This window comes from Lagenorhynchus albirostris, chromosome 9 (assembly GCF_949774975.1).
Source record: "Lagenorhynchus albirostris chromosome 9, mLagAlb1.1, whole genome shotgun sequence".
NCBI lineage: Eukaryota > Metazoa > Chordata > Mammalia > Artiodactyla > Delphinidae > Lagenorhynchus > Lagenorhynchus albirostris.
The window spans coordinates 96,010,715-96,035,490 of NC_083103.1; the positions used below are offsets into that span (position 1 = coordinate 96,010,715).

The 24,776-nt window shown below is 55.5% G+C and overlaps 1 protein-coding gene across 3 annotated transcripts; it reads left to right on the plus strand.

Moving 5' to 3' along the window:
* Positions 1-1,779: 1,779 nt before the first annotated feature.
* On the plus strand, positions 1,780-19,230 carry OAF (out at first homolog). Of its 3 annotated transcripts, XM_060160602.1 has the most exons (4): positions 1,780-2,567; positions 16,314-16,448; positions 17,336-17,516; positions 18,224-19,230. In XM_060160602.1, exons 1-4 carry the CDS (start codon positions 2,295-2,297, stop codon positions 18,487-18,489), a joined length of 855 nt encoding a protein of 284 aa, XP_060016585.1. In that variant the 5' UTR covers positions 1,780-2,294; the 3' UTR covers positions 18,490-19,230. The 3 variants fall into 3 exon arrangements, 2 of the variants coding, with proteins under 2 accessions (XP_060016585.1, XP_060016584.1); XR_009542543.1 differs by lacking the exon at positions 1,780-2,567 and having other exon boundaries at positions 14,861-16,448; positions 17,336-17,688; positions 18,224-18,360; XM_060160601.1 differs by lacking the exon at positions 1,780-2,567 and having other exon boundaries at positions 14,875-16,448.
* The last annotated feature ends 5,546 nt before the right edge of the window (positions 19,231-24,776 follow it).

Below are 24,776 nucleotides of genomic sequence, written 5' to 3' on the forward strand. Positions count from 1 at the left end.
TATGGGTAAGAGGTGGTAGGAAGAGATGAGGTCTTCTACCCTTGTTTCCAAACCCAGAATTTGAATAGAGACAAAGACAGCCTACACCTAGAAAAGAAACCAAACACAGGGTTTCTTTGTTTACTTCTTCTGGGATCTCATTGGGGCGAAGAGGAAGGGGCCTAGGAATATGGCTGGAGGCAGAGTTGATGATGGATGGGGGACAGGATCTGAAACAGAGGAAGTTAGGAAATGTGGGTGAGGCCCTAATGACTCACGTGAGAAGACCTATCTCTAAGACTGGATTGGGATGAGTGTCCTGTCAGGCAGGAGGCCAGTTTTGAGACCCTGGGCACCTCTCCAGCCCTGCCAACTCAGAGTGGGAAGCCCTAGGGGAGCAGTCTTTATGCTAATCCACTGTTCTCTGACTGCCTGCCTTATCTCCATGATGGAGAGATAAACTCCTTTGGGACCAGGATGTTTCCCCAGGAAAGATGCTGTTTGTTTTAGATCCTCTAAGCTTAACCCTCTGTCAAGTACCAGCTATCCATCCCTGATATCAAGCATCACTGGGCGTTTGTTTAAAATGCAAATTTTCAGTTCTTTTTCCTAAGGAGTCTGATTGACTAGATTTAGGAATCCAGCTATCTGTGTTTTTAACAAGCACCTAGGTGATTCTTTTGATAAGGCAAATTTGAAAAACATCAAGTTAGATAACCTCTTGAATCACTTTCAGTCTTAAATTTAGGCAGCAAAGTGTAGTAAGAAGAGCCCTGGGTTAGCAGTAAGGAGGTGGGTTCTGGGCCCCACCCTGCAGTTCAGGGGCATCTGGTCTGCTGGTGTCTTCAAGGTCCCTGGGTGCCGGAGTACCTGTTGTCATCTTCGGTACTAATAAGAACCCTGTGCTGGGGAAAACCTAGAAGGGAAGGCAGCTGCAGAGCAGAGGAGGGTATTCACCATCTGTGATCAAGATCTTGGAAAGAATAGGGGGCCCTAGAATAAACAGAAGTGAAATGGACATCAAGGAACCCCAGGTTCAGAGCATCCCCCTGGGGTTGTCTCTTCCGGGATTGGCAGGACTTTGTATGTCTCAGCAACTCCCACTATACCCAGGGGGACACCTAGGCCCGAAGAATTTTTTAAATGTGTCCAAAGCACACAGTTAATCAGAGAAAGCAGGAATCCAGATCCCTCCTGCCTTCGCCCAGTTCATTGCTGGGGTGCATGGCAGGGCAGTCTTACTTTCTTGGGGCTTGTGGGACAGCCTCTGATGGTCAAGAGCATCTTGAATCCCCAGACATTCTCCAGAGTGGCCTGGAATGTAACATTTCCCTGAATCTGCTTGGCCTATTACTGGGAGAAAGAATGGGGGTCTGGGGAGGTGGGCAGGACTGGGGAAAGGTCGTGAATGGGGGAAGTGAGGGCAACGAGACAGAAAAGAAACTGCACAGGGATTCACAGAATGCGGGCGCTTTCAGGGCCACCACGTCAGAGAGGTGCCCCGACTGATCAAGATTTCACACCTGACGGATGTCAACGCCAGCAGAACCCCAGCCCCTCTCTCCTGACCCAGGGCAGTCAAAAGGCTGAATGCGAGGCGAGGTCTGATTTTGCAGAAGCTTTGTAGAAATTCGCTGCGTCAGAGAAACTGAAAGACCAAACAAAACCCCTAAAACACCAAGCCCGATTCTCTCATCCACGTGGCACAAGAACAAGCCAAAAAAAGGGAGGCGGGGGAAGAGTCACCCGTCCCGCCCCTGCTGGGAGAGTCAACTCCTGGGCCAGCCCGGTCGCTGCCGGGCGCGGCGGGGAGGGAGGGCGATTGAGAAAGCCCTGTTCCCACAAGGCCGCCTTGCACCCGTCCCCTCGGCCCGCGCCGCCCCCGTCCGCGGCCGCCGCCGAGCGCGGGGAGCCTCCGCGGGCCCTTTAAGGGCCGAGAGGTGCGCGGTCTCTTTAAGGCAGGTCCTGGTGGTTTCTGTTTTCTGAAGGAAGTGACGGGGGGTGGGATTGAATGAAAAGTGCAAAACAGAGTCTCGGAGCGCCGGAGTCGGGGGCCGTGGGAGCCAAGGCACCGGGCCTAGGGGGCAGACGGGCCCTGGGAGCGCGGTGTCCGCCTCGGAGCCGCCGGGGGACGCGCGACGGAGCGCAGCCCACGTGCGTCGGCGCCGCGTCGCGGGCGCCCCACGGCTGAGCCCCTAGGGGAGCCGCGCCCCGGCGCCGCGAACTAGCCTCCAAGTTAGGGCGAAGTTTGGCCGAGCCGTTCCCCGCCCGCCCGCGGCGCGCCGGGACCGCGAGGGCGGCGGCGGTCCCCGGGGATGCGCCCACCCGGCCGCGGCGGGGTACCCCCGGCGTCCCCTGCGCTGCTGCTCCTGCTGCTGCCGGTGCTTATGCAGCTGCTGGGGGCGCCGCGCGGCGAGGGCGCGGGGACCGGGGCTGGCGCGCCGTCTGAGCTGCGGGTCCGCGTGCGGCTGCCCGACGGCCAGGTGACCGAGGAGAGCCTGCAGGCGGACAGCGACGCCGACAGCATCAGCCTGGAGCTGCGCAAGCCCGACGGCACCCTCATCTCCTTCACCGCCGACTTCAAGAAGGTGAGGCACCCTCGCTCGCCCCGGGGGGACCTGCGTGCCTGAGCGCTCCGGGGTCCCAGTCGCACCGAGGCCAGCAGACGGAAGACTGGGCCAGGAGAAGGACGCGACTTAGCCAAGGTCACGCCAGGCTCTTATCCACACCTCTTTGCCCTGTTCCCCAGCGCCTAGACCCGGCCCTTCATTCTCCCCCACGAACTGCTCTGCTGCCTTTCCGATTATCCCCTCTAGCCTTTCACTTCTTCTCTCTGGGTGCCCAGGCCACCAGACCAGCTCCCCACTTCATCTTTCAACTCTCCACTCTCCGAGAGCCCTCTAGGTGCAGACCTTACTTCAAGGGAGTCAATGTTAATAACCCCGTCTCCCTTTTTGGAGTCATTTTCTCAGGCTCTATCAGGGAAAAATCCTGGGCCAGGCGTCAGAGGTCCTGGGTTCTCGCTGTGTGACCTAGGGCAAGTTCCTTTCCTTCTCCGGGCCTCCTTTCTCACCTCTGTACAGAGCAAGCCGGTGGCGGTGGCGCCAGGCCTCCCAGCCCTGACATCTTGGAGGCTGTGTACCACTTCTCCTTGTTTCACTTTCCTGGGCTGGGGGAGGGGGTTCCTGGGAAGAGCTGCTTGTCCCATGTCCCTCCCAAGCCACTTCTCCTCTTTGGGAAACTTGTAGCGGAAGACCTGGGGAGAGGCCCCAGATGAGGTCCCCAGGCTATGGGAGAGGTGCCGCCTCACACCCTGCTTGGCAGGAGGGCTGGCCAACCCCCAGTTTTGGCCTAGATTGTGGGGAAGTGGGTAGAGACAGCCTCTCCTGAGTGTGTGTGTGTGTGTGTGTGTGTGTGTGTGTGTGGTGGAGGGAACCAGTAGGTGGGCCTGGACCCCCAGGATTGGGGCTGGGGTAGAGAGTGGTGGTGCTGGGCTTATCAGGAAGTGGGCCTGGAAGGGCGGTGAGTGACTAATGGTGACCCAGCAGCAGGAATCCTGGAGGGGAGGAAGGTGGGTGAGGTGTAGGTACACAAAGGGAGTCTCCTGATCACCTAAAGTCCCCTCCCCAAGTCCCTCTCCTGATAAAGAGGCCCTGTGAGGCTCTGTCTCTGGGGGAGTGGAGAGGTGAGGCCCATGACATAGGCAGCAGCTGGGGAAGCCCAAGGCGGTGGGACTGTTGCCTGAGCCATCTCTCTCTCCTTCCTCTTAGAGACTGGGAGCTGGGGTGGCGGGGAGAGAGTAGAGTTTGGAGTGTCAGCTAGGGACCCATCAGAATCACCCGAAGATAGTACCAGGTGGGTGGGTGGTGATTCTGTGGACGGTGGAGGTGGGGCTTGACGGCCGATCTGTCCCTGGACTACTGAGTTTTCACTGACAAAGGATGTAGGGAGACCAGTGGCGGGTGGCAGGTTGTGGGGGGAGGGGCGGTTGAGTGTCACAATGGGGAGGACTTTGCGACCCTTCCTCACTCAGCAGGCCCAAGCTAGGTTCTCAATTCAGGTAGGGGCAGGTGAGTTTGTGTGTGGAGAGAGGGAAGCTGACAGGGCCAGAACACCCCCAGAGTCCCCACTTAAACTCCAGGGGAATTTTGTCAAGTCTCTTCTTTTCCTAGAAAACCCAAATAGTGGCTGGACCCTCCCCAGGAGACAGGGGTCTAATCTTCCCTTCTGACCTTCCACTGAAGCCCTTTGTCCTTGTGAGTGAGCGTCAGGCCAACCTATGAGTCTCCCACCTTCCTGCCCACTGCGCATTGTTCTACAGCTGTGCTGAAGCCCTAGAGAGACTTCCCGGACCTGCCACCTCTCTGGCAGCCAAGGCTGTGGCTAGGACACTGGTTGAAAGAGTCAAGGGGTAGCGCTCAGCTTTTATAGCCTCTAGCTGCAGCATGAAAGATTTTATTGCTCTACCCTGAGGGTGAGGGGAGGGGAGAGGCGGGGTGGCAGTGGGGTGAAGGCCTGGGGATTGGGGCTGAGGGTGGAGTAGGGGGCTGACTGCCCAGTTAGAGAATCGATTCAGAGCTGATTGTAAGAGCCTCATTTTTGCTATTTTTTTATTATTTTATTTTTTCCTTGTTAGTTATTTTAAATATAGCAGTGTGTACATGTCAATCCCAAACTCCCTAACTATCCCTCCCCCCAAACCTTACCCCCTGGTAACCATAAGTTCCTTCTCTAAGTCTGTGAGTCTGTTTCTGTTTTCTAAATAAGTTCACTTATAGCATTTTTTTTTTTTTTAGATTCCGCATACAAGCATTATTTCTCTTTCTCTGACTTACTTCACTCAGTCTGACAATCTGTAGGTCCATCCATGCCGCAAATGGCATTAAGAGCCACATTTTAATCCCCACAGCGATCCAAACCACCACCCAGGTTTCCAGAGTGTGCTTTTCAGGTTAGCCTCTGACCCAGAAGCTGGCATTTCACACCCACCCCTGGCATCTCCAGTTTCATCAGCAAGGGAGGGAACTGGGAGTGGAAAGTACGGAAAGGGAACCAGCTTTCCAAGGTCCCCTCTAACTCTCGGTTTCTCAGACGGCCTGGAGCAGGATGGAGTTGGGGAAGCCTGGGAGTGGGGTTTATCTCCACCCCAGTCCACTGTCTGCATTGGCCAGAGCAGCTTTTATACGGGATCCTTCTGGGGTGGGTCACCTCTCTTGTTGTCTGCCCAGTCCTCAAGATCTCTGGCAGCTTTCCACGAGAAGCTTCTATCTAGAAGTAATGACTTTTCCTGTAGGAAAAAGTCCTGGATGTGGTGTTTCTTTTGTTTCATGTACCAAATCCATTTGGGGTGGTTTGGAAACAGTCCCTAGTCCACTTGGGAATAGTGACGTTGGCCATTTTGCACATTTGGGAGACAGTCCAGACTGAAATGAGACAGACCTGGTTTAACCCTGGGCAAGCTACCTGATCTGTCCAAGCCTTCATTTCTTCATCTGTAAAATGGGGATAATAATGGTACCGATCCCATGGCCATTGTGAGAACTAAACAGGGCAATGCATATGAAATACTCACTGTGTGTCAGCGGCTGTACTCAGTGCTCCAGAAGTAGAAGCCAGTAACTTTCATAATCATAGTTCGCATCGCATCTCAACATGGACCTTCCCTGCTAAGCCTGGGTGCAAAGGGGTTGAATGACCGACCCAAAGTCACACAGAAGGTCAGCACTGAGCCTGGAAGAGCCTTAATCCTTCATCGTAAGCTTCTCTTTGAAGCTCCATTATTAGTCAGAGTTCTCCCGAAAAACAGAAATAATGGGGTAGAAATACAGATCTACAGAAAGAGATTTTATCATTAGGGGTTGGCTCATACGGTTACGGAGGCTGAGTCCCGCGGTCTGCTGTCTGTAAGCTCGAGGCCCAGGAAAGCCCGTGTAGTCCCAGTCTAAGTCCACAGGCCTGGGAACCAAGCACACTGATGTCTGAGGGAAGGAGAAGATGGATGTCCAGCTCACACAGAGAGAGCAAATTTGCCCTTCCTCCACCTTTTTTGTTCTATTCACACCCTCAACAGATTGAATGATGCCCACGCACCCTGGTGAGGGCCACCTTCTACTCAGCCTGCTACTTCAAATGCTACTATCTTTCCGAGACAGCCTCACAGACACACCCAGAAATAATATTTTGCCACCTATGTGGGCATCTCTTAGCCCAGTGAAGTGGAAACATAAAGTTAACCATCACACTCCAAAATTGCTGGCCAGCCCCCTAGCAGGGAGCAGCCATCCCTGTCCTGTCAGTCTACTCAGGGCAGCAGCGAGGCCCCTTGTGCTGGATGCAATGCAGCCCTCTGTCTGGATGATCTCACCACACACCCACACCCACACCCACACCCACACCCACACCCACACACCCCACCCCCCACCCCTTCCACCCTCCCTGTTTGCGTCTGCCAGGATGGGTCTCTAACATGGCCTGGCCCTCCCCACACAGCCACACTGGACCTGAAGCCAGTAAAGCTGTAACAGTAATCAACCTGCTCTAGGACACGTATGTAGCCTGGAGCCCGGGCAAGGATGACGAACTCCACAAGCAGCCTGGAGCTACCGAATCACCATCGTGAGTTACTGTAAGCCCTGCCCACAGGCTGCTGCCCGTCCAGCAGATCAGGCTGCAGCTCTCAAAGAAGTGCTAGAGCTCAGCGACTCCCAGGCTTTGCTGCACATTTGAATCGCCTGGGGAGGGAGCTTTAGAAAACCCTGAAGCCAGACTAATTAAGTCCGACTGTCTGAGGCTAGGAGCCAGGCAGCCAGAATTTTAAAGAGCCCCTGGTGATTCCAGTGAGCAGCAAAGTTTGGGAAGCATTGGCATAGCTGCTCCAGGGAAGAAGGGGCTTGCAGGAGGTTTCAGGTTAGACTGTTAAATGAAGGTAGATCCCAAACTCGGTCACTTCGTTGAAACCTGTCATTCTACCCGCAATAGTCCCTAATGTGTTTCAACAGCATATCGAGGCTTAATTCTCCGTGCCCTCAGTGCAGGAACTAAAATTCATCACACACTGTCAACAGGCAGTGCTCTTCTTGAGAATCCAAAGCCCACGTATGTAATGATACCCGGATGTACAGACTTACTGGGCATATTAATAGCGGGCGTGGCACCATCCCGGCTTTTGGTCTGACAGCCCTGTTGGTCCCCGTCCCCCAGGCTGCTGTGCTCGTCCAAGTATCTCTTTCCCCTCTGTCTCCCAGTGTGAGTGTCTAAAAGCTGTGGGAGGGGATGAGTCATGCTCAAGCGGTTTGGTGCTGACTGGACGGGGAGGGTGGGGCTGAAAGATAAGAGAAAGTCATGAGCAGCTACGTGGGGGTTGGGGGGGGTCAAGGCTGCAACGGGAGGAAGGAGCCACGTCCAAGTGTGTAGAGGGAGGGGGTCAAGAGGGGCCTCGGGCTGGCGCCAAGATAGGGGAAGCCATATAACAGGGTGGGTGAGCTCGAGGTCACTCTGAGGGACCCAGAGAGATTGGAAACTTGCGCCCTGCTCTGGGGCTCCCCGCCTTGGTGCGGGGAGCAGCTTCAGCCTGTGAGAGGTAGTCAGCAAAGATGTGGAATGTGCAAATGGCCATGTGGCTGCCCGAGGCTGTTTATTCTAATGGGATATCACATCACGGGACTGTCAGGCAGGACAAACTTTTAGAGTCCAGTCTCCCCCTACCCTGCAGTTTGGTGATTTGTAGTAGGGGTATTTGTCGGAGAGGATGTCTTTTGGGGGAACAGAGGGCAGTAGAGGTGCTTACAGGAGAGGCCCAGGGTTTTTTGGTATCCAGGGTATTTCCCCACCCTGGTGGTTCATGAGAAGTCACCAGAAAGAATGATCCGGCTTGTGTCCATGGAACCCTCCGGTCTAACAGCAGTCCCTCTGCCATGTCTGAGGAATTCCTCCCCGCATCAGGGATCGGCAGCCCTGCCCCGAGGTTCAGCCCAGCTCCTGGAGTCTGGCAAGCATCTCCCACCCGCCGAATGCCTATGTCCAGATGGAGTCCTGGCAGAAGATCCCGGGTCAGGCAGTGAGGACTGCCACCTGGGACAAGTAAGTGGCCTGTCGGGATGATGGGGAGAGGCAGAAGTGAGGTTCTTCCTACGAGGCTTCCCAGGGTACACAGAGGTGGTGATGGTGGAGCAACAGAGGCCAGCTTTGAGGTAAGAATCACATATAGCTGAGCTGTCGGATCACACACTGACAGTTGCTTTCACACACCTGGCCTCCTTCGATCCTCACCACTACATCGTGCAGCAGGTATGGCTTCCAGTTTGCAGACGTGCAGACGGAGGCTCAGAGCTATGAAGTGACTTGCACGAGATCAGTAGCTACTGATGCAAGGTTGGGACCCAGGGAGCCTCCACTCTATTCTGACCGCCTGTGCTATTTTGGCATATAAGTGGGCTCCTTCTAGAAGGCTGAAGAAACCTGAATAGGGGAGGGGAGAGGGAAGAAGGAGACTGAAAAGAGCCTTGGTGCAGAGGAACAGATCTACAGAGAAAACCTCCTCTGTACAGATTTGGGCTGCACCCCTCCCCCAGGCTCATCACAATTCCCCCACCCCACCCCTCCCACGAATTTTAAGTTTTGACCCCTTCACGGTGCCTGAGACACTCCCCGTTCCCCTCCCGCCATGGCCTCCGGAGAGATGGCGGGTGGGGGTGAGGGGACCATTTTTAAAACATCTCACAGATACTACTGAGCACTCACTAGACATTTTTCTGCCCTTTCCCAGCTGTGTGACTTGACAAATCATGTAACCTCTCTGAGCCCCAGGTTCAGACATGACACAAACACAGTGTGATGCTGGCAGGCGTGTCGTGAGAAGTGAGTAAGAGGCCTCAGCGAAGCAGAGGCCAGCGAGGGCACGTGAGAAGAGACGTAGCAGTTCTAGCCGGGGCTCCAGTCCTGCTTCCTCAGGCCGTTAAGCAGATGGTTCCTGCTCTGGGGACCAGAGCATTATTAGGATTCCCGTCCTTTCAGCTGGCAAGCGCTGAAGTGGCTGCCACCCAGGTTCCCACGAAGGGCTGGGGGCGGGGCTGGGGCTGGGAATGCAGGTGAGAGGGAAGCGTGGCACCCGCCTCGGGAGCCCTGAGTCAGCAGGACATTGGGGCGCAGTTGCCCCACATACAGCCACACGTTGTTCCAGGGGCAGTCGGGACACTGGCGACCTCTGGGATTTGGCTGACAGAGCACTGGGGGCACTGGGAGGGGGCAGGCGGCACTGCCCCCAGCTGGTCGTGGCACCCGTAACAAGAAGCCTCTGTCCGGGCCTAGCCTTGAGGGTCTGCAGGCATCTCGTAATAGGGGCGGCCTACGTCCCGGGCACCGGCCAGGGAATGTGCTCGGCCTGGCTTTGGGTTGAGTCCATTCGCCTCTGTACCTGCTTGGAGAGACAGGGCAGAGGGGCCAAGGTGCCCCTGAGTGTGCCCCGGGGCAGCCAGCATGGGGAGAAGAGGGCGTTGGTTCCTGGCTGCCCCTCCAGGGCTACCCCTTACCTCCCCAGTGCAGTGAAGTTCGCTCCTCTCTAGCCATAAAGCAGCCCCAGCCAGGAGCAGCACCATAAATACTTGGGTTGGCTCAGCCCGGGCCTCAGAATCACACAGTCCGGTGTGACGACGGGAAGGAGACCAAGATGGTAGAGGAAACTCCCAGGAGACAGCATCAGCCGTCCAGGGGCAAAGAGGAAAGGGGAGTTGGTGCTTTGTGGAGACCCTGGAGAGGTGGCCTTCAGCCTGGGCTATGCAGCTGCCGTGGCACAGAGGTGGGCTGGGAGAGGGGCTTTGAGGGAAGGGCAGCTCCGCCGTCAGGCCCTCTTAGTTTTCAGGTCCCCTGTGGTGCAAGGCTGGGCTGACAGCAAGGTCTGAGACAGGACAGCCCCCCCCACTGCTCCCCACTGGGGGGCTGAGGAAGGCCCCTGCGAGGGTGACAGGAAGGCAGAGGAGGAGGGGAGGTCGGCCAGGCTGAGGCTGGGGCAGCGAACGAACGTAGGAGAGGACGCCCACGAGGGGGTGTGCAAGGCAGGGGAGTGTAACAGCACGTGTGCAGAGGCTTGTGTGTGAGATGGGGTGTGAGACATGGCGTGTGAGACTTTGGGGGAATTCAAGGAGGGAGGGAGGGAGGGTGTGGGAGAGACTGTCGGAAGGAGGTGGGCCTGTGAGACAATCTGTGAGGGCTGCCACGTGTGACTGAGAGAAAGGGGGAGGTGGGGAGTCTCCCGGGAGAGGCTGTGAGGGAGGAAACGTGCTCCTAGGAGCAACGGTGTGAGGGAGGAGGGACCGTACAGCCGAGCCACGGCGTGGGCCCTGGCGGGAGGGGCCTGGGGGGCCTGGGTGCCGCTGGGTGAGGGGTGGGAGGTGGTGGGGGATCAGCACGTCTGGGTGAAAGATTATGGCCGTGGGACCCACGAATGGGGGAAAGCAAGTGTCTGTGCGTCCAGTTACGATTCGACTTGGCTGTGAGTAACATAAAACCCCCCAGCAGCGGAAGCAAGAGAGAAGTCTGTTTCCCCCTTTCAGTCTCACCTAAGGCTGGAAGCCGGCAGCTGGGCTGATGTGACCGTATCACAGTCGTCAGTGCTCCGGTGGGCTCCGTCTGTGGGGTTGCCACCCATCCCCAGCACTGAGGTTTCCCTGGAGCTTCTCCCCAGGAAGGCAGCAGCAGAGGCCTGGCATGGACTGTCTGCTCTTGGAAGTGCCGAGAGCTGCCCCCTGCTCTTCCCAGAACAGCCTTCTCTCTGTGAGATACAGTGGCTCTCTGGCAGCGTGGCAGGGAGTGGACGCACAGAAGAATAGAATATTGGGGAAGGGGCTCGGGGCAGGGGGAGCTCGGAAGAGCAGAAGGATCACTGGATTGGGTCAGGAGATCTGGGCTCCTGGGCCTGGCTCTGCAGCTGTGTGACCTTGAAGGTCACGTCCCCTGCTGGAACCTCACTGGAGCATGAACTAAATGATCCCCTAAATCTTCTAGAGGCCCACATTACAGCTGTAGGACGACCAGCCTGCAGAAGCCCAGTTACAAGGAAGCCCAAGAAGAAAGAGCCGTCTTCTTTTTGGAGGTGAGGGGGTTGATGGAGGCCCCGGAGCACTGGTCCATTCTCTCAGCTCTGTGCCAGACCCTGAGGACGCTGCATAAATAAGTGGAGCCCCGTCTGGGGCTGGGGCGCAACACGAAGGGCCCGGGGCACTTGTTGCCCAGGCAGAAGACGCTACATGAGGACGGGGCCCTCTGCCGAGGCGTTTGGGTCGGATGCACACTGGCCCAGCGCAGCTCGAGTTTCTGATTCAGCTCTAAGCCAGAGGTCCATTCACGTCCTACCCTGGCTCAAAACCCAGCGATGACGCCCAGTGATCTGCTAGATGAAGCTCAGACTTCTTTGGCTGGGCTCTCGGACACTGTGCCCTGCCCTCCTGCCGGCCAGCCTCCTCCTTCCACACTCCTCCCCGGTACCCCCCTCCCTTTCCTCAGCACCCTGGCCTGCTCTTGTTTGCCCACTCAGTGCTTCATTTATTCATTTCCAGATAGGTACTGAGCGCCTGCTGTATTCAGGGGGCGGGGATACACTGCAAATAAGATACTCTCCCAGCCTCAAGGAGTTGAGTCTGGAAGGAAAGAGATCATTGCAGACACAGTGGGATTCGTGCTCTGGAGGCTAGGGGTTGGGCCTGGCCAACTCTGCTGGAGGGTTGGTGAGGGCAGGGGTGACGGATGCATTTGAACTGAGTCCTGAAGGATGATGGGCAGAAGGGGACAGCTCATCCCTGGCAGAGGCGTCAGCTCGTGGCCTCGCTCATTCTGGGAACCGCCATCTCTTTGGTTCAGCCTCTGGGGAGTACACTTTATGGTGAGGACAAAAGGAGCCTTGGAAGGGCACTGGGCCAGATTGTGTGACAGTAGCGTGGAGGGAGGGATGGGGTGGGGGCATTAAGAGGCCTTGGTACCTTCCCATCTTCTGTACATGCCTCTCTCTTTGCTAGAAAGCCACCCATCCTTTGACTGTCCAGAACCACTGAAATGTCCTTCTCTCTAGGAAGCCTTTCCTCCCTCCACCCCTCCCAGGCCCATCCCTAAGGGGACAAAAACGCTCCCTCCTCCATCCTTTGCCCTATAGCATTTTGCATAAACCTCACCCTAGGCCTTATCATAGTGCGCCGACATCAGTTGTAGGTCAGCCTCTCCTATGAGCCCCTTAAGACAGGAGCCTTGGCCTTGGCCGTGCCCACTCCCCTGCCCCGCCCTGGCGCCCGTGAAGGCTCTGCCCTGTGTAATCAGTGCCCTCCCACAGATTACCTGCGAGATCCAGCAGCCACCTGACTTCTCTGGGCCTCAGGTACATCTCTGGGAGAAAAATTTTTTGTCCTGCCTCTGCAGGTCTGGAGTAGATCACAGCTGGAGCAAGGCCAGGGATTGCAGCAATAATAGAGAAACTTAAGGAATCCGGCCCACTCTGTTCAGAGACCTTTCACTCATTTTTCCTCACAGTAATCCCTTGAGGTGTAGGTATTGTTAGTTGTACTCATTTTACACATGTGGAAACTAAGATACAGGGAGGTTAAGTAAATCCCTCAGGGTTACAGGGCCCATATCAGCAAAGCCAGGATCTGGACGCGGCCAGCACTGGCTCCAGAGCCTTTGCTCTTAACTACCGTGCTCTTCGGGAACCTTAAAACCACCCCCAAAGGACTTCAGCAAATGCTCTCTCCGTGGCCATACGCTCTGTGTGGCCCAGTTTCAGCCCTAGTACTGGCCACTCCACTTCTTCCTGGTGGCCTGGCTCCTGGTGGGCTGGAGTTTCCTGGGAGCTCGTGGGAGAAGAAGCCTTATAGAAACTGCCCATCTTGGGAACCCTAGCCTGAGTCCTGGGCCTGGGGAGCCTGCCATGGGCTCTTCCCCAGCTGTGTGGTCTTGCCTTGGGGGTTAGGGCACCTCTGTCTGGGTGGACCATCCCAGGGGACTCTCGGGCGAGCAGGGAACCTGGGAGCCAGGCATCCATCTGGCCTGGGCTTAGCGTTTGGCCAGATGTTCCTTGGAGCAGGGAGACCTCTCCCCCTGCCCTGCCCTCTGTGCTGGAGGGAAAGGGGGCCCTGGAACCTTAGTAGTGAGTCTGAGGTGTGGGGAGTAGAAGGTAGGAGGGACACTGGTCATGATGACGGAGCCAGAGATCCAGATGCTTGGGCCGCTTGTCTCCCTCCCGGGGCTCAGCGCATGGAGTATGGTTTCCCGGAGACATAGGATTAAGAAGGCTGGAGAATTCAGGGTTTAAAGAGGCTCTGGGCAGGGCAGGCAGAGGGCTTAGACGGGTGATCCTGCATCATCTTACCCTGATGTTTGCGTCAGATGCTGTTGTCTGTTAGTCACACAGAGCCCTGGATAGGAGCCGCCACGTTCCCAGGGCAGGTCTGCAGAGGACATACAGACCACCGCCGACGGGCACAGCTAGAAGAGGGCACTGCCTTCTCAGCCTGGCTCTGCCGCTCGCCAGCTGTGTGGCTTAGGGCAGACCACACTTTCTCTCTGGGCCTGAGCTTTAGTTTCTTTAACTGGGCATCAAAGAAATTGAACTCGTTGATTTAGGACGCAGCTGTGCATTGTGGCTGTGAGAGCTTGGGTTTTGGAGTCAGACTGCCTGGGTTAAAATTCTGACTACATTTCCTCTTGGTCCCATGACCTTGAGCAAGTTATCCATTCCAAACTCGGTAATAATCATAGTTCCTATCTCCTCTTGCTATAAAGATTTTAAACCGGACGATACATCCTTTTTGACTCATGGTAACAATGACTTGTCCCTTCCAGTTATAAACTTCAATACAGCTTTGTCCTACACAAATAAATAGGAGATATAGAGGAAATCTATCTCAACAAAATAATTCTCATCCCCTCGCTTCACCCCCAGTCAAGTTCCCATTTTGGTAGCGTTTTGTTGTTGTCGTTGACGTTGTTGTTTAATACAGAAGCAGGGAAAATACTCTAACAGATTTTGTTCGCCCCCTGGTCTGGTCTAAAAGTTCAAATTCTTTCTCCTGCTAATGGTAGACGGGTGATATCCAAGCAACGAGGCCACTTGGGGCATCCCTCAGACCACAGGCGGTGACACGTGCCTGTGGTATTGGAGAAGATGCTGTGAATATACCAGATGGGTTCTTTTAAAGGGTCATTGCTGAAATTACCCCGGAGGTGGAACTTGGATCCTGCCTGGGGGTCCTGCCAGGGACATCCGCCTGACTCAGCCCTGGGAGGGAAAGTCTGGTATCAAGTCTCACCTGGCAGGAACTGAGCCCAGAACAGAAAATGCACAAGGGTACCAGCCCCCAGTCTCTCCTCAAACGACCTGAGGGAGTGGAAGATTGGATGGCCCAGGCTGGCGGGGCAAGCAGATCCCAGCCTCGTGGCCCGAGAGTGGATTTCCTGTGGAGAGGAAGCTGAGGTTATCCGAGCTCTGATTCACCTTGCCTGCAAGTCTGGGACCATGAGGAACCTTATGGAACCTTTCTCACCAGCTGGGTCTCAGTTTCCCTTGCTGCAATCTTGGCGGAAAATCTCCCCGGACACTTCCACCCCTCAATGTTCCAGAGATCATTTACAGTGAAAGGAAGTAGGGAAATGTCCTTGTAGAGTCAGAGGACTTCCAAAGGGCATGGGGGTTTGTGTGAGGACAGCACTGACTAGTTTCAGATCACCTGGGACACTTGCTGGTCACATGCAGTGATGACAGTGGCCCCGGTTAGCACCGCTGAGCACGTACTCCGGGCGGACATTCTGCTGTGCTTTCCCTCCACGCTAACTCATTTAGTCGTCACCATAAGCCTCCAGGTAAAAGTGGCATCATCCCCTTGGGCTTCCCTGGTGGCGCAGTGGTTGAGAGTCCGCCCACCGATGCAGGGGACACGGGTTCGTGCCCCGGTCTGGGAAGATCCCACATGCCGCGGAGCGGCTGGGCCCGTGAGCCATGGCCGCTGAGCCTGCGCATCCGGAGCCTGTGCTCTGCAACGGGAGAGGCCACAGCAGTGAGAGGTCCGCGTACCACCAAAAAAAAAAAAAAAAAAAAAAGTGGCATCATCCCCACTTCACAAACGAGGCTTAGAGAAGGTGGGAGATAGACCTGTATGCCGGCTAATACAGTGTAGACTTGGAGTGGAACCCTGGGCCCCTCACTGCCTTTACTGGAATCCAAGGGGGACCCTCAGACCCTGTTCTCAGAGCATTTCACTCTGGTACATGGACAGTAAGTGCTCAGTGAGTGGGGGCTCTCAGTGGGCGAGGCCAGGGCACGGACACTGGAGGATGCATAGCTACACAGGGCTACATACCCTCCGTGCTGGTGCAGGGCCATTGGGGTTCCTGGAGGAGAACCATCGTTGTGGCTTGGGTCTCTCGCAGGGGGGCTCTTGACGTATTCAGACCACTTCTGACTGGGACCTGCTGACTTCTCACCGCGAGCTGTTAGCCAAGGCACAGAGATGGGTGAGAGCAAGGGACACCTCAGGTACCCAGGGTTCCAGCAGCCAGATTGGGAAGGGGACCCGATCCCACCGCCCTTCTCCCTTCTCCTTCTGCCCCCCCCCCCAGCCTCTCTGATTCATGCAGTGAATCAGTGACAGGAAAGAGCCCTTGGCCTGCTGGTAATGCCATTAGTAACCCCGAGGGGAAAGGGGAAGTGGAGAGGGAAGGGGAAAGGTGAGCCAGCCCAGCTCCCTCAGGCCAGAAGGCCGCAACAGCTGCTGCTGTGTCTTGCCCTTAACCCCACCCTGACCCCACTACCTCCATCTGAGATGCAGGTGGCTAGGAGCCTGGCTGACCAGAAGCACCGGGGGCATTCTCCCCAAACCTACTGAATGGGAAAGTCAGCGAGAGAAACTCTAGAATCTGTACTTGTAAAAATGCAGCCCTCCCCCATGATGCCGTAGTCGGGTTGGTTGTAGGGGCCCTGACTCACCCTGATCAGGGTGATATGGGGGTACCACCAAGGGGAAGCATCAGCTATGAATGAACCAGGAGCCGAAAGGGGTGCTGTTTCCTTTAAGGTGACGTTCTGTACTTTTAAACAATTTTGTTTTGGAAAGCTTTCCAGCAGTTCCCTGTGTGAATTTTCCAGGAGGCTTTGGAACATCTGGGACATGTTCTTTCTTTTAAGTCACAGGTTTAAACGGGAAAGAGAAAATTTTCCATGCCGGCAAGAGGGAGGCGTCTATTGCAGGGCAGCGTCCAGGCCTGTGTCCTCTGCAGGGTCTGAGCTGAGCACTGGGTGGGCTGGTGAGGAGGCCCCGCCCCCTCTGGCCGGTTCCCATTCTTCTGCTCTTCTCCATCAGGATGTGAAGATCTTCCGGGCCCTGATCCTAGGGGAGCTGGAGAAGGGGCAGAGCCAGTTCCAGGCCCTCTGCTTTGCCACCCGGCTGCACCACAATGAGATCATTCCCAGCGAGGCCATGGCCAAGCTCCGACAGGTGAGTGCCCACCCTGGACCTGACCCAGAGCCCTCACCCCTGCAGCTGACTCCTGGCCTGGACCCTACCCCAGCCTCAGGCTCCCACCTGATTGCCGGCACCCCACTCTTACCCTCTAGTCCTGAACCCCTTAAATATGCCAAACCTGACCCCATAACCCCAGATCCCTAATCTGCCCTGAACCCCCATCTCCCAGCTTCTGCCAGTCCCCTAATCTCAGCTCCTCCCCATTTATGATGGAGGCAGGTCGGATCTGCCTCCAGGCCGAGGGCCACCGCTCATCGTCCTGGTGATGCTGGACAAGTCACCTCGCCTTCAAAACCCCTGTTTTCTTACTGAGAGATGGGTTATGGTGAGAATTAAGTGGGAGAGTGCATGTTAAGTGTACAGTGCGGTCTTTGAAACCCTCAGCCTGTTGCCCTTCTCCTGGTCCCTTCCTGGACCCCGGGCCTCTCCCCGGCCTCATTTAATTTCCCTGAACTACCCAGCAGGAGCTGTCCGAGGCCCCTCCCTTTTACCTGCTTTTCCCAGAGTGACTCAGTTGCCTGGATGTTGGAGAATACAGGGCCCCAGAGGTCACTGACCCTGGGACAGTTCGCCTCGCCTGCCCACCTCCAACGCCACCCCCCAGCAACGGGTCAGAATTCTCCCTCAGGCCTCAGAGGTCAGCCCGGGCGGCCGCTGGCTGAAAAGGCTCAACTGTGCCCTGGGTATCAGTTTCTCCGCCAGTTGGAGGGGGGCTGGGTGCCCCTTGACTGCCACCCTGCCGGTGGCCCCAAGGATCCGAAGACAGCCGGCGTGGGCTTGTCTGACTCTCAGCGACCAGGGAAAGAGTGGGCAGGGGGCCTTCTGAGGCCGGGTGGGAACGGCTCTTCTCCTCCACGCAGAAAAATCCACGGGCAGTGCGGCAGGCTGAGGAGGTGCGGGGCCTGGAGCAGATGCACATGGACGTCACCGTGAACTTCAGCCAGGGGGGCCTGCTGAGCCCCCATCTCCGCAACGTGTGTGCCGAGGCCGCGGATGCCATCTACACCCGCCAGGAGGACGTCCGGTTCTGGCTGGAGCAAGGTCAGCTGGGTGCTGCCCGCTGCCGTATCGTCTCAGATATGATGGGAAGCAATGACGAGATATGGGAGGTCTAAACCCAGCTGGGACTGGTCAGGGAAGGCTTCCTGGAGGAAGTGATGCCTGTGTGGCTCTTTACTGAGAGGAGTCAGCAGATGAAAGGAACCAATTCCAGGTAGGGACGCGGAGAACTGTGACTCTGCTAGGCCCCGGGGAGGGAATGCCCAGGCAAAGCCCCCATCAGCCCTGCCCTTAGTGAGAACACAGATGGAACCTTCTGTCGTGGGACATGGGAACAGGAACGAGGGTCTGGATGGGGCCCAAAGATGCCCATTCCCAGCTGCCACCTCTTCTGCCACCTCTCAGAGATCAGCTCCTCTCTTTCCCTTCACACCTTCCCAGGATCCTTGAGAACGCCTCCCATCTTTGCACGGTCCCTGCCTTTCCGGCCTATGGGACCTCACTGCTGGCCCATCTCTGGGTCACCTTTCCCAGGACTGTCCTGAAGTCAGACAGACCTGGGATTCAGTCCTGACTCCCCTACCTACTGTGTGACCTCAGCCAGATGGTTAAACCTCTCTGGGCCGGTTTTCCCATCTGTAAAACAGGGATGATAACACTTAGCCCATAGGGGTGCCGGGATGCCTGAAGGGGCCATGCCAGGAGGTCCCCTCCCCTCCCCCATCCCTGACCTCCGCCTTCTCCCCCAGGTGTGGACAGCTTCGTGTTCGAGGCCCTGCCCAAGGCCTCAGAGCAGATGTTGCTGCCTCGCTGTGGGCAGGTGGGGGACCGCGGGAAGCCCTGCGTCTGCCGCTACGGCCTGAGCCTGGCCTGGTACCCCTGCATGCTCAAGTATTGCCACGGCCGTGACCGCCCAACACCCTACAAGTGTGGCATCCGCAGCTGCCAGAAGAGCTACAGCTTCGACTTCTACGTGCCTCAGAGGCAGCTGTGCCTCTGGGATGAGGACCCCTAGCCGGCTCGGGATGAGGGGTGGTCCCGGAGGCAGCTGCTGGGGGCCCACTGCTCCTCCCCCAGCTGCCAGAGGGCGTGGCCACCCCCAACCGAGGCCTTATTGCTGTTCCTTCCCTCCTAATCCCGGAGCCTCTGGCCCCCGACTTGTCACTGTGAAAAGGGGTGTGGCACGGCAGGGGTTAACTCATGAAGGCAGACCCCCGCTCCCATGGGGACGGAGGGAGAAGGGGGTTCTCCAAGCTTGACCCCCGCATCTCCCCTGAAATGTTCGCTTTCAAGCAACCAAAATAGGACCGCGTGACTCTATTTAACTCTTTGCAGGTTTAGACCCTGGAAGGTGTCGATGCCTGTGACACCCACCTCCCCACGCCCAGCCCCCTGTCCCACCCTCCAGAAGGAGCTGGCCCCTGCGCATCTTCCCACTGCCCAACAGGGAGGGGATCCTTGCCCCAGAGAGGGGGCAGCGCCGACAGCGGATCTCAACACGTTCCTCTCACTACTGGCCTCTGAGGCTGCCCGGGGGCCAGCTGGGGGCCCCCCACCCCGAGACAGACCACAGGTGCCTTTCCGCAGACCTGGACTTTGCCGAGGGAGCTGGAGCCGGCTTGTACCCTCGAAGCAGAAATATTTTTGTAAGGTTTTGGGGCAGGGAGGGAGCATGAAGTATGAGGAAAACTTGAATCCCAGATTTTTAATGCAAAGTATTTATCATTTGTACCAGAAATAAAAGTTTAAATTTTTACTTGGCTGATAGCTCTAGACTCGGAGTTCTGAGAGAACTTTTGGCCAATGCTGCCACCTGGCGTCAGGAGAAGTGTCCCTGTGCTCTTGGTGACCCATCTTGGGACAACAACTCCTAAAGCACCTACTGTGTGCTCAGCCTTGTGTTGGGGGGAGAGGATGTCGATGGGGGTGGGTATTATTAGGAAAAGATATGACAAAATTTCTGCGCTTAAGAAGATGAGACATACATAGATGGGCAAGCCAGGCAGTAAAAGACCCTGTGATATAGACTGAGATGTGAGATATGGTGAAAACTCCGGAACCAGACTTCCAGGGGTCAAATCCTGGGCATGATTTTTTTTTTAATTTATTTTATTGATAGTTGGTTTACAATGTTGTGTCAGTTTCTGATTATAGCAAAGTGATTCAGTTATACATATATATCATAGTTCGCATTTGTTAGTCCCAAACTCCCAGTCCATCCTTCCCCCACCCCCTTCCTCCCCTCCCCCTTGGCAACCACAAGTCTGTTCTCTATGTGAGGCTGTTTCTGTTTTGTAGATAAGTTCATTTGTGTCATATTTTAGATTCCACATGTAAGTGATATGGTATTTGTCTTTCTCTTTCTGACTTACTTCACTTACCATGATAATCTCTAGGTCCGTCCATGTTGCTGCAAATGGCATTGTTTCATTCGTTTTTACGGCTGAGTAGGATTCCATTGTGTATATGCCCCACATCTTTTTTTATCCATTCACCTGTCGGTGGACATTTAGGTTGTTTCCATGCCTTGGCTATCGTAAATAGTGCTGCTATGAACATAGGGGTGCATGTATCTTTTTGAATTGGAGTTTTGTCCAGATATATGCCCAGGAGTGGGGTTGCTGGATCATACGGCAACTCTAGTTTTTGGAGGAACCTCCATACTGTTCTCCACAGTGGCTGCACCAATTTACATTCCCACCAACAGTGCAAGAGGGTTCCCTTTTCTCCACACCCTCTCCTGCATTTGTTATCTGTAGACTTTTTAATGATGGCCATTCTGACCAGAGCAAGGTGGTACCTCATTGTAGTTTTGATCTGCATTTCTCTGTGAGCGAGGTTGAGCATCTTTTCATGGCCCTGTTGCTGGCCATGATTCTTATTTGCTGTGCAATCTTGAGTTACTTTACCTCTCTGTGCCTTAGCTCTCTCAGCTATGAAATGGGCTTAATTGTGAGACTGAAGTGAATTTATACGTGTCAAGTGCCCAGCACATAGTGAGTGCTCACTGTGTTAGCTGCTATTAATATTGTTACTGTTAGTGAAAAGAGCAGACGTTTCCTCATTTATAAACCCGACACAATGGAGCCAGACATCCCGAAGGCCTCTTCACTTCAAGAGTATCTTCTAGTATAAAGAGGCTGTAACATGAAGTGCTGGGCTGGGCACTGAGGACTTTCAAGGAGGAGGGATGTGCAGGCTGAGTTGATTGGGGAAGGTTTCCTGGACAAGATGGGACGTGGGTTGAGGCTGCAGGCTGGTAGGGATTTGGCAAGGTGGAGGGGACTGTGTGAGCACAGGGCAGAGACTGGAGTCTTTCAGGCGTTGGGCAAGTCCCAGGGGTCCCAACTCCTTAGGAGGGAGGAGGCTGGGAGTCAGAGCCTTCCTCACAGGCCTTGGAGAAGAAAAGGGGCTGGCAGGGCTGTCCCCCTTACTCTGCTCCCCAGCACCCCCAGAACAGGCTGCTGTTGCCCATGGAACTGTGCTGGGCTTGCTTGATGGTCGAGTTAGTGGCAGGGGAGTGGGGAGACATCCTTTTCAAGTGGGCGTGCCTCTCTCTGAACCTGTTTTCAAGAACCAGCTTCAGCCGTGCTGGGGGGCAATTTGGGGAGGCCTTCCTCCCCAAGCGTTTTTCTCCTTCACCTCCTGCCCAGCTCCTGCTCCAGGTGAGGGAGGGAATTACTTGGAGAAGGCATCTCCCACCCCTCTTAACTCTGTGGGTGTGTCTTCATTGCTGGGGGGGGTGGTCCCCACACCATATGCCTTCCCTACTCACTTCCAAATAGCCAAGAATAATACTTTTGAAAAAAGTAATGTTTTCAAGACTTGGAGTGTTTTTCTGATCTTCCTTGGGGAGGGGGGGATGAGCACCTCCAAGCCTGCCTGTGTCCTGCAGGGAGGGGCCTGCTGGACACTGTCACTACAGACCACCCTGCCTGGGGCCCCTTCTCGGTCTCAGGGCATGGAGATGAGGATGAAGATTCCCTGTGACTTTGGCCTGACCCTATGCTCAGACGGAGTCCACGCCTCCCATCATTCCAAGGAACCCTCCCAACCTCCCCAGCCAAGCTCTGGCTCTGCCACGGTGCCTCCAATTGGAACTGTCGTATTTGTGTTTATCAGACTCAGCGCTTGTTACGTAGATGTAGATGGTCAGCTATTCGAGAGATAAGGCTTTACTTTCCTCAGAAGTCCTTTGTGGATGTGGGAAAACACCTGCGAGAGGTCATATACCTACAATAGTTCTCATTTCTTCAGGGTTGACAAAGCGCCTTCTTATGAATGAGCTCACTTGGCTTCTTTCAGCGCTTCTGTGACATTTCATGAATGCGGCTCACCTATGAAACGATGTGACTTGCCCAAGGTCAGAGAGTAGTGAGGAATCCAAACCCAGCCTTCTTACGCCACGAAACACTTACAACCCAAATGGGTTTATCGGATGGGCCCACCGGAACCTCAGCAGGCGCACCGGGGGAGGGTGAGCAGGGCCAGCCCTGCAGTAGCCATCACTGAGGACTGGGTGGGGGTGGGGGGTTCCCAAAGCTCCCCTGGGACTGATGTTGGCAGGAACAGGCTTCCGATTGGTTCCCTTGGCCAAGGTAAGCAAGGCCCTCGGGTGGGAGCCCGGGAGACCAGATCTCAGCAGTGCCTCTTGGAGCCAGAGGAGCTACGAGTGGTACCAGGCCTCCCCGGCGGGATCCCCCGAGCGTGGCCGGGCCTGTACTTTCTGTGGGTTTTCTTCAGGCTCCTCTCCCTGCGGTCTTGTTAACCACTGGATGTCTTCGGTGGGGAAACTGTGGAGCCCTACAGTTGGAGCATCTCTGCCCAGGGCCTTCATGGGACCTGGATAGGGTGCGTGGAGCTGTCAAGGAATCTGGCAAAAAGTGGGGAAGGGGCCGCTCCCCAGGAGCAAAACTTGAGGCTCAAAATTCACGTGGGGAATGTGGGTACCGGCCTAGTCCCACCTCTGGGTGACCTCGGGTGGGTCACCTCCCCTTCCAAGCCCCCAATTCCATCATCCCCTAAGAGAGAGGGCTTGTCTAGACTGCCCTCCCCGACATTGGCACTCACCGTGTAACGGCTGCCTGGCATCCTACTGAAGGCTATTAGCCATTTGGCTACTGATGGCCAATGGACTGGCTCCTACGGCCAGTATTTGGTTGATACCGTCGACTCACCTCCAAATGGTGCTGTCCAAATTTACATTCTCACTAGCAGTGTGTGAGAGGCCCTGTTTCCACACATTCCTGCTGTATCAGTCAGGGTTCTCCAGAGAAACAGAACAGAATACACACACACACACACACACACACACACACATACATACATACATACATATACACAACTGTATACATACATATACAGTTGACCCTTGAACAAGGCAAGGAGTAGGGGAGCAGGAATCAAACCTCTATAGCTGGTCCTCCGCATCTGTGGTTCCTCAGCATCCGCACTTCTGCCTCCACAGATTCAACTGTGGATCGTGTAGTACGATAGTATTTACTATTGAAAAAAATCCCCCGATAAGTGAACCAGGCAGTTCAAACCCATGTTGTTCAAGGGTCAACCACACACACACACACACACACACGCACACACACACACACACACACACACACTGATTGATTTTAGCTCACGTGGTTGGGGATCTGGGCAGCTAAGGGCTGGCAGCTGGCAGGCTAGGCAGAAGTTGATGTGGCAGCCTTAAGTCTGAAATCTGTAGGGCAGGTCAGCAGCTGGGAACTCAGATTCAATTTCTGTGTTAAGTCTTGAGGCAGAATTCCTTCTTCAGGAAGGCTGTTTTTGCTCTTAAGGCCTTCAACTGATTGGATGAGCCCCACTCACATTAGCAAGGGTCATCTCCTTTACTTAAAGGCAACTGACTGTAGATGTTAATCATTTCTACAAAATACCTTCACAGCAACGCCTAGTCTAGTGTTAGACCAAAAACTAGCATCATGGCCTAGCCAAGCTGACAGAGAACATTAACTACCACACCTGCCATCACTTTATATTATCACCAAGCGTTGGTCATTTTGACTGTGAGAAGCATCAATGTGTTCTAGGGTTTATCCTCCGATATGAACAAGTGACCATAGAGAGGTGACTGGCCGCGCTGTTTCCCTGTTTGCCCCTCGCCCCCTGCATTCTCCACCTCCCTCTGCCCTGCTCTGTGCCCCAGGACTCCGACCTCTGGATTGGTCTCCCCTGGGCTCTCTCACCTCTGGCTTAGCCAGGAAAAGCGCCAGACGTCAGAGGGCAGGATGAGAGAGACTCTGGGGCTTGGATTCCCCGCCCTTTACTTCCTCAGCACCACGGGTCTGGCCCTGGCTTCCTTCCTCCAAGGCTCCAGACCTCCTTGCACTCCTGGACAACTACTCATTCCTCTTCAGCCCTAGCTTCTCAATGTCCCGTAACCCTGCTGGCCCCTCTGTAAATAAGCAATACTTCATCAAAGGCCCTCTGAGTTCAGCTGATTGTTTTCCCGTAGAGATCCTGATGACGACAGCCGTCCCAGATGGGGACCCAGAAGGATGGACGGTGGTCGGGAAGAGGGCCAAAGTGAGGTGGACAGAGGCCCACATGCTTCTCCCTGGGAGAAGGTCCAGACCTCAGGGGGCTTCCGGTCAAACAAAGGAGAGAGAAGGCGGGTCACAAGCTACCTCAGGACCCAGGCCTGCAGAGCCTCTCAGGGGTGGCGAATTAGTGGTCCTGGCTCCCGCTGTGGGTCTCCCGCTGGGAGAATGTCCTGACTCCTAGGGGAGCGGGGGGAGGATGAAGCGACACTGCACCCACAGTGCCCTCCTTTCCTGCATCCCAGGAGCAGAAACCTCTCTACCCCCTGCATCCATACCTGCCTTTCAGGATTCCCGCCCGTCCTGATGGTGGGGAAGTGTCCCTTCTGCCCGACTCCAGGGCTTTGAATCCCAGCCCTTCCCCTTCCTCTCTGGAGAAGTGTTCTCCGCTCTTCCCCTGGCCTCTCGCTCTTTCCTGCCTCCTGCCCATCTGTGCTGAGAGTGTTTAAATCTTTCCCATTTAAAAAGTGCAATCAAACGCACCTCAAACCCAAGTCCCACTCCACCTCTGCCCTATTTCTCCTTGTGTCCTCACAGTCAAACTTCTTGCCAGACTCCCCCTCCTCTCTCCCCCTCCCCCCGCCCCATGCCATGGCACTCAAGCCTGTGCTGTGATGCAATGAGGAAAAGTCACCTGCTCCTGAAACTGGTGAATTATTTCCACCTAAGTTAGGCCAGATTCAAGGTCCTCCCTGTGCAAATACCATCACCTTCACTCACTCGTGGT

Bases quoted from the DNA above. Each gene is read 5' to 3' on its own strand.
- OAF (XM_060160601.1), top strand. From the start codon at position 15,987: ATGAATGAACCAGGAGCCGAAAGGGGTGCTGTTTCCTTTAAGGTGACG. The intron at 16,449-17,335 runs GTGAGTGCCCAC...TCCTCCACGCAG, and splicing joins CCATGGCCAAGCTCCGACAG to AAAAATCCACGGGCAGTGCG. The intron at 17,517-18,223 runs GTCAGCTGGGTG...CTTCTCCCCCAG, and splicing joins CCGGTTCTGGCTGGAGCAAG to GTGTGGACAGCTTCGTGTTC.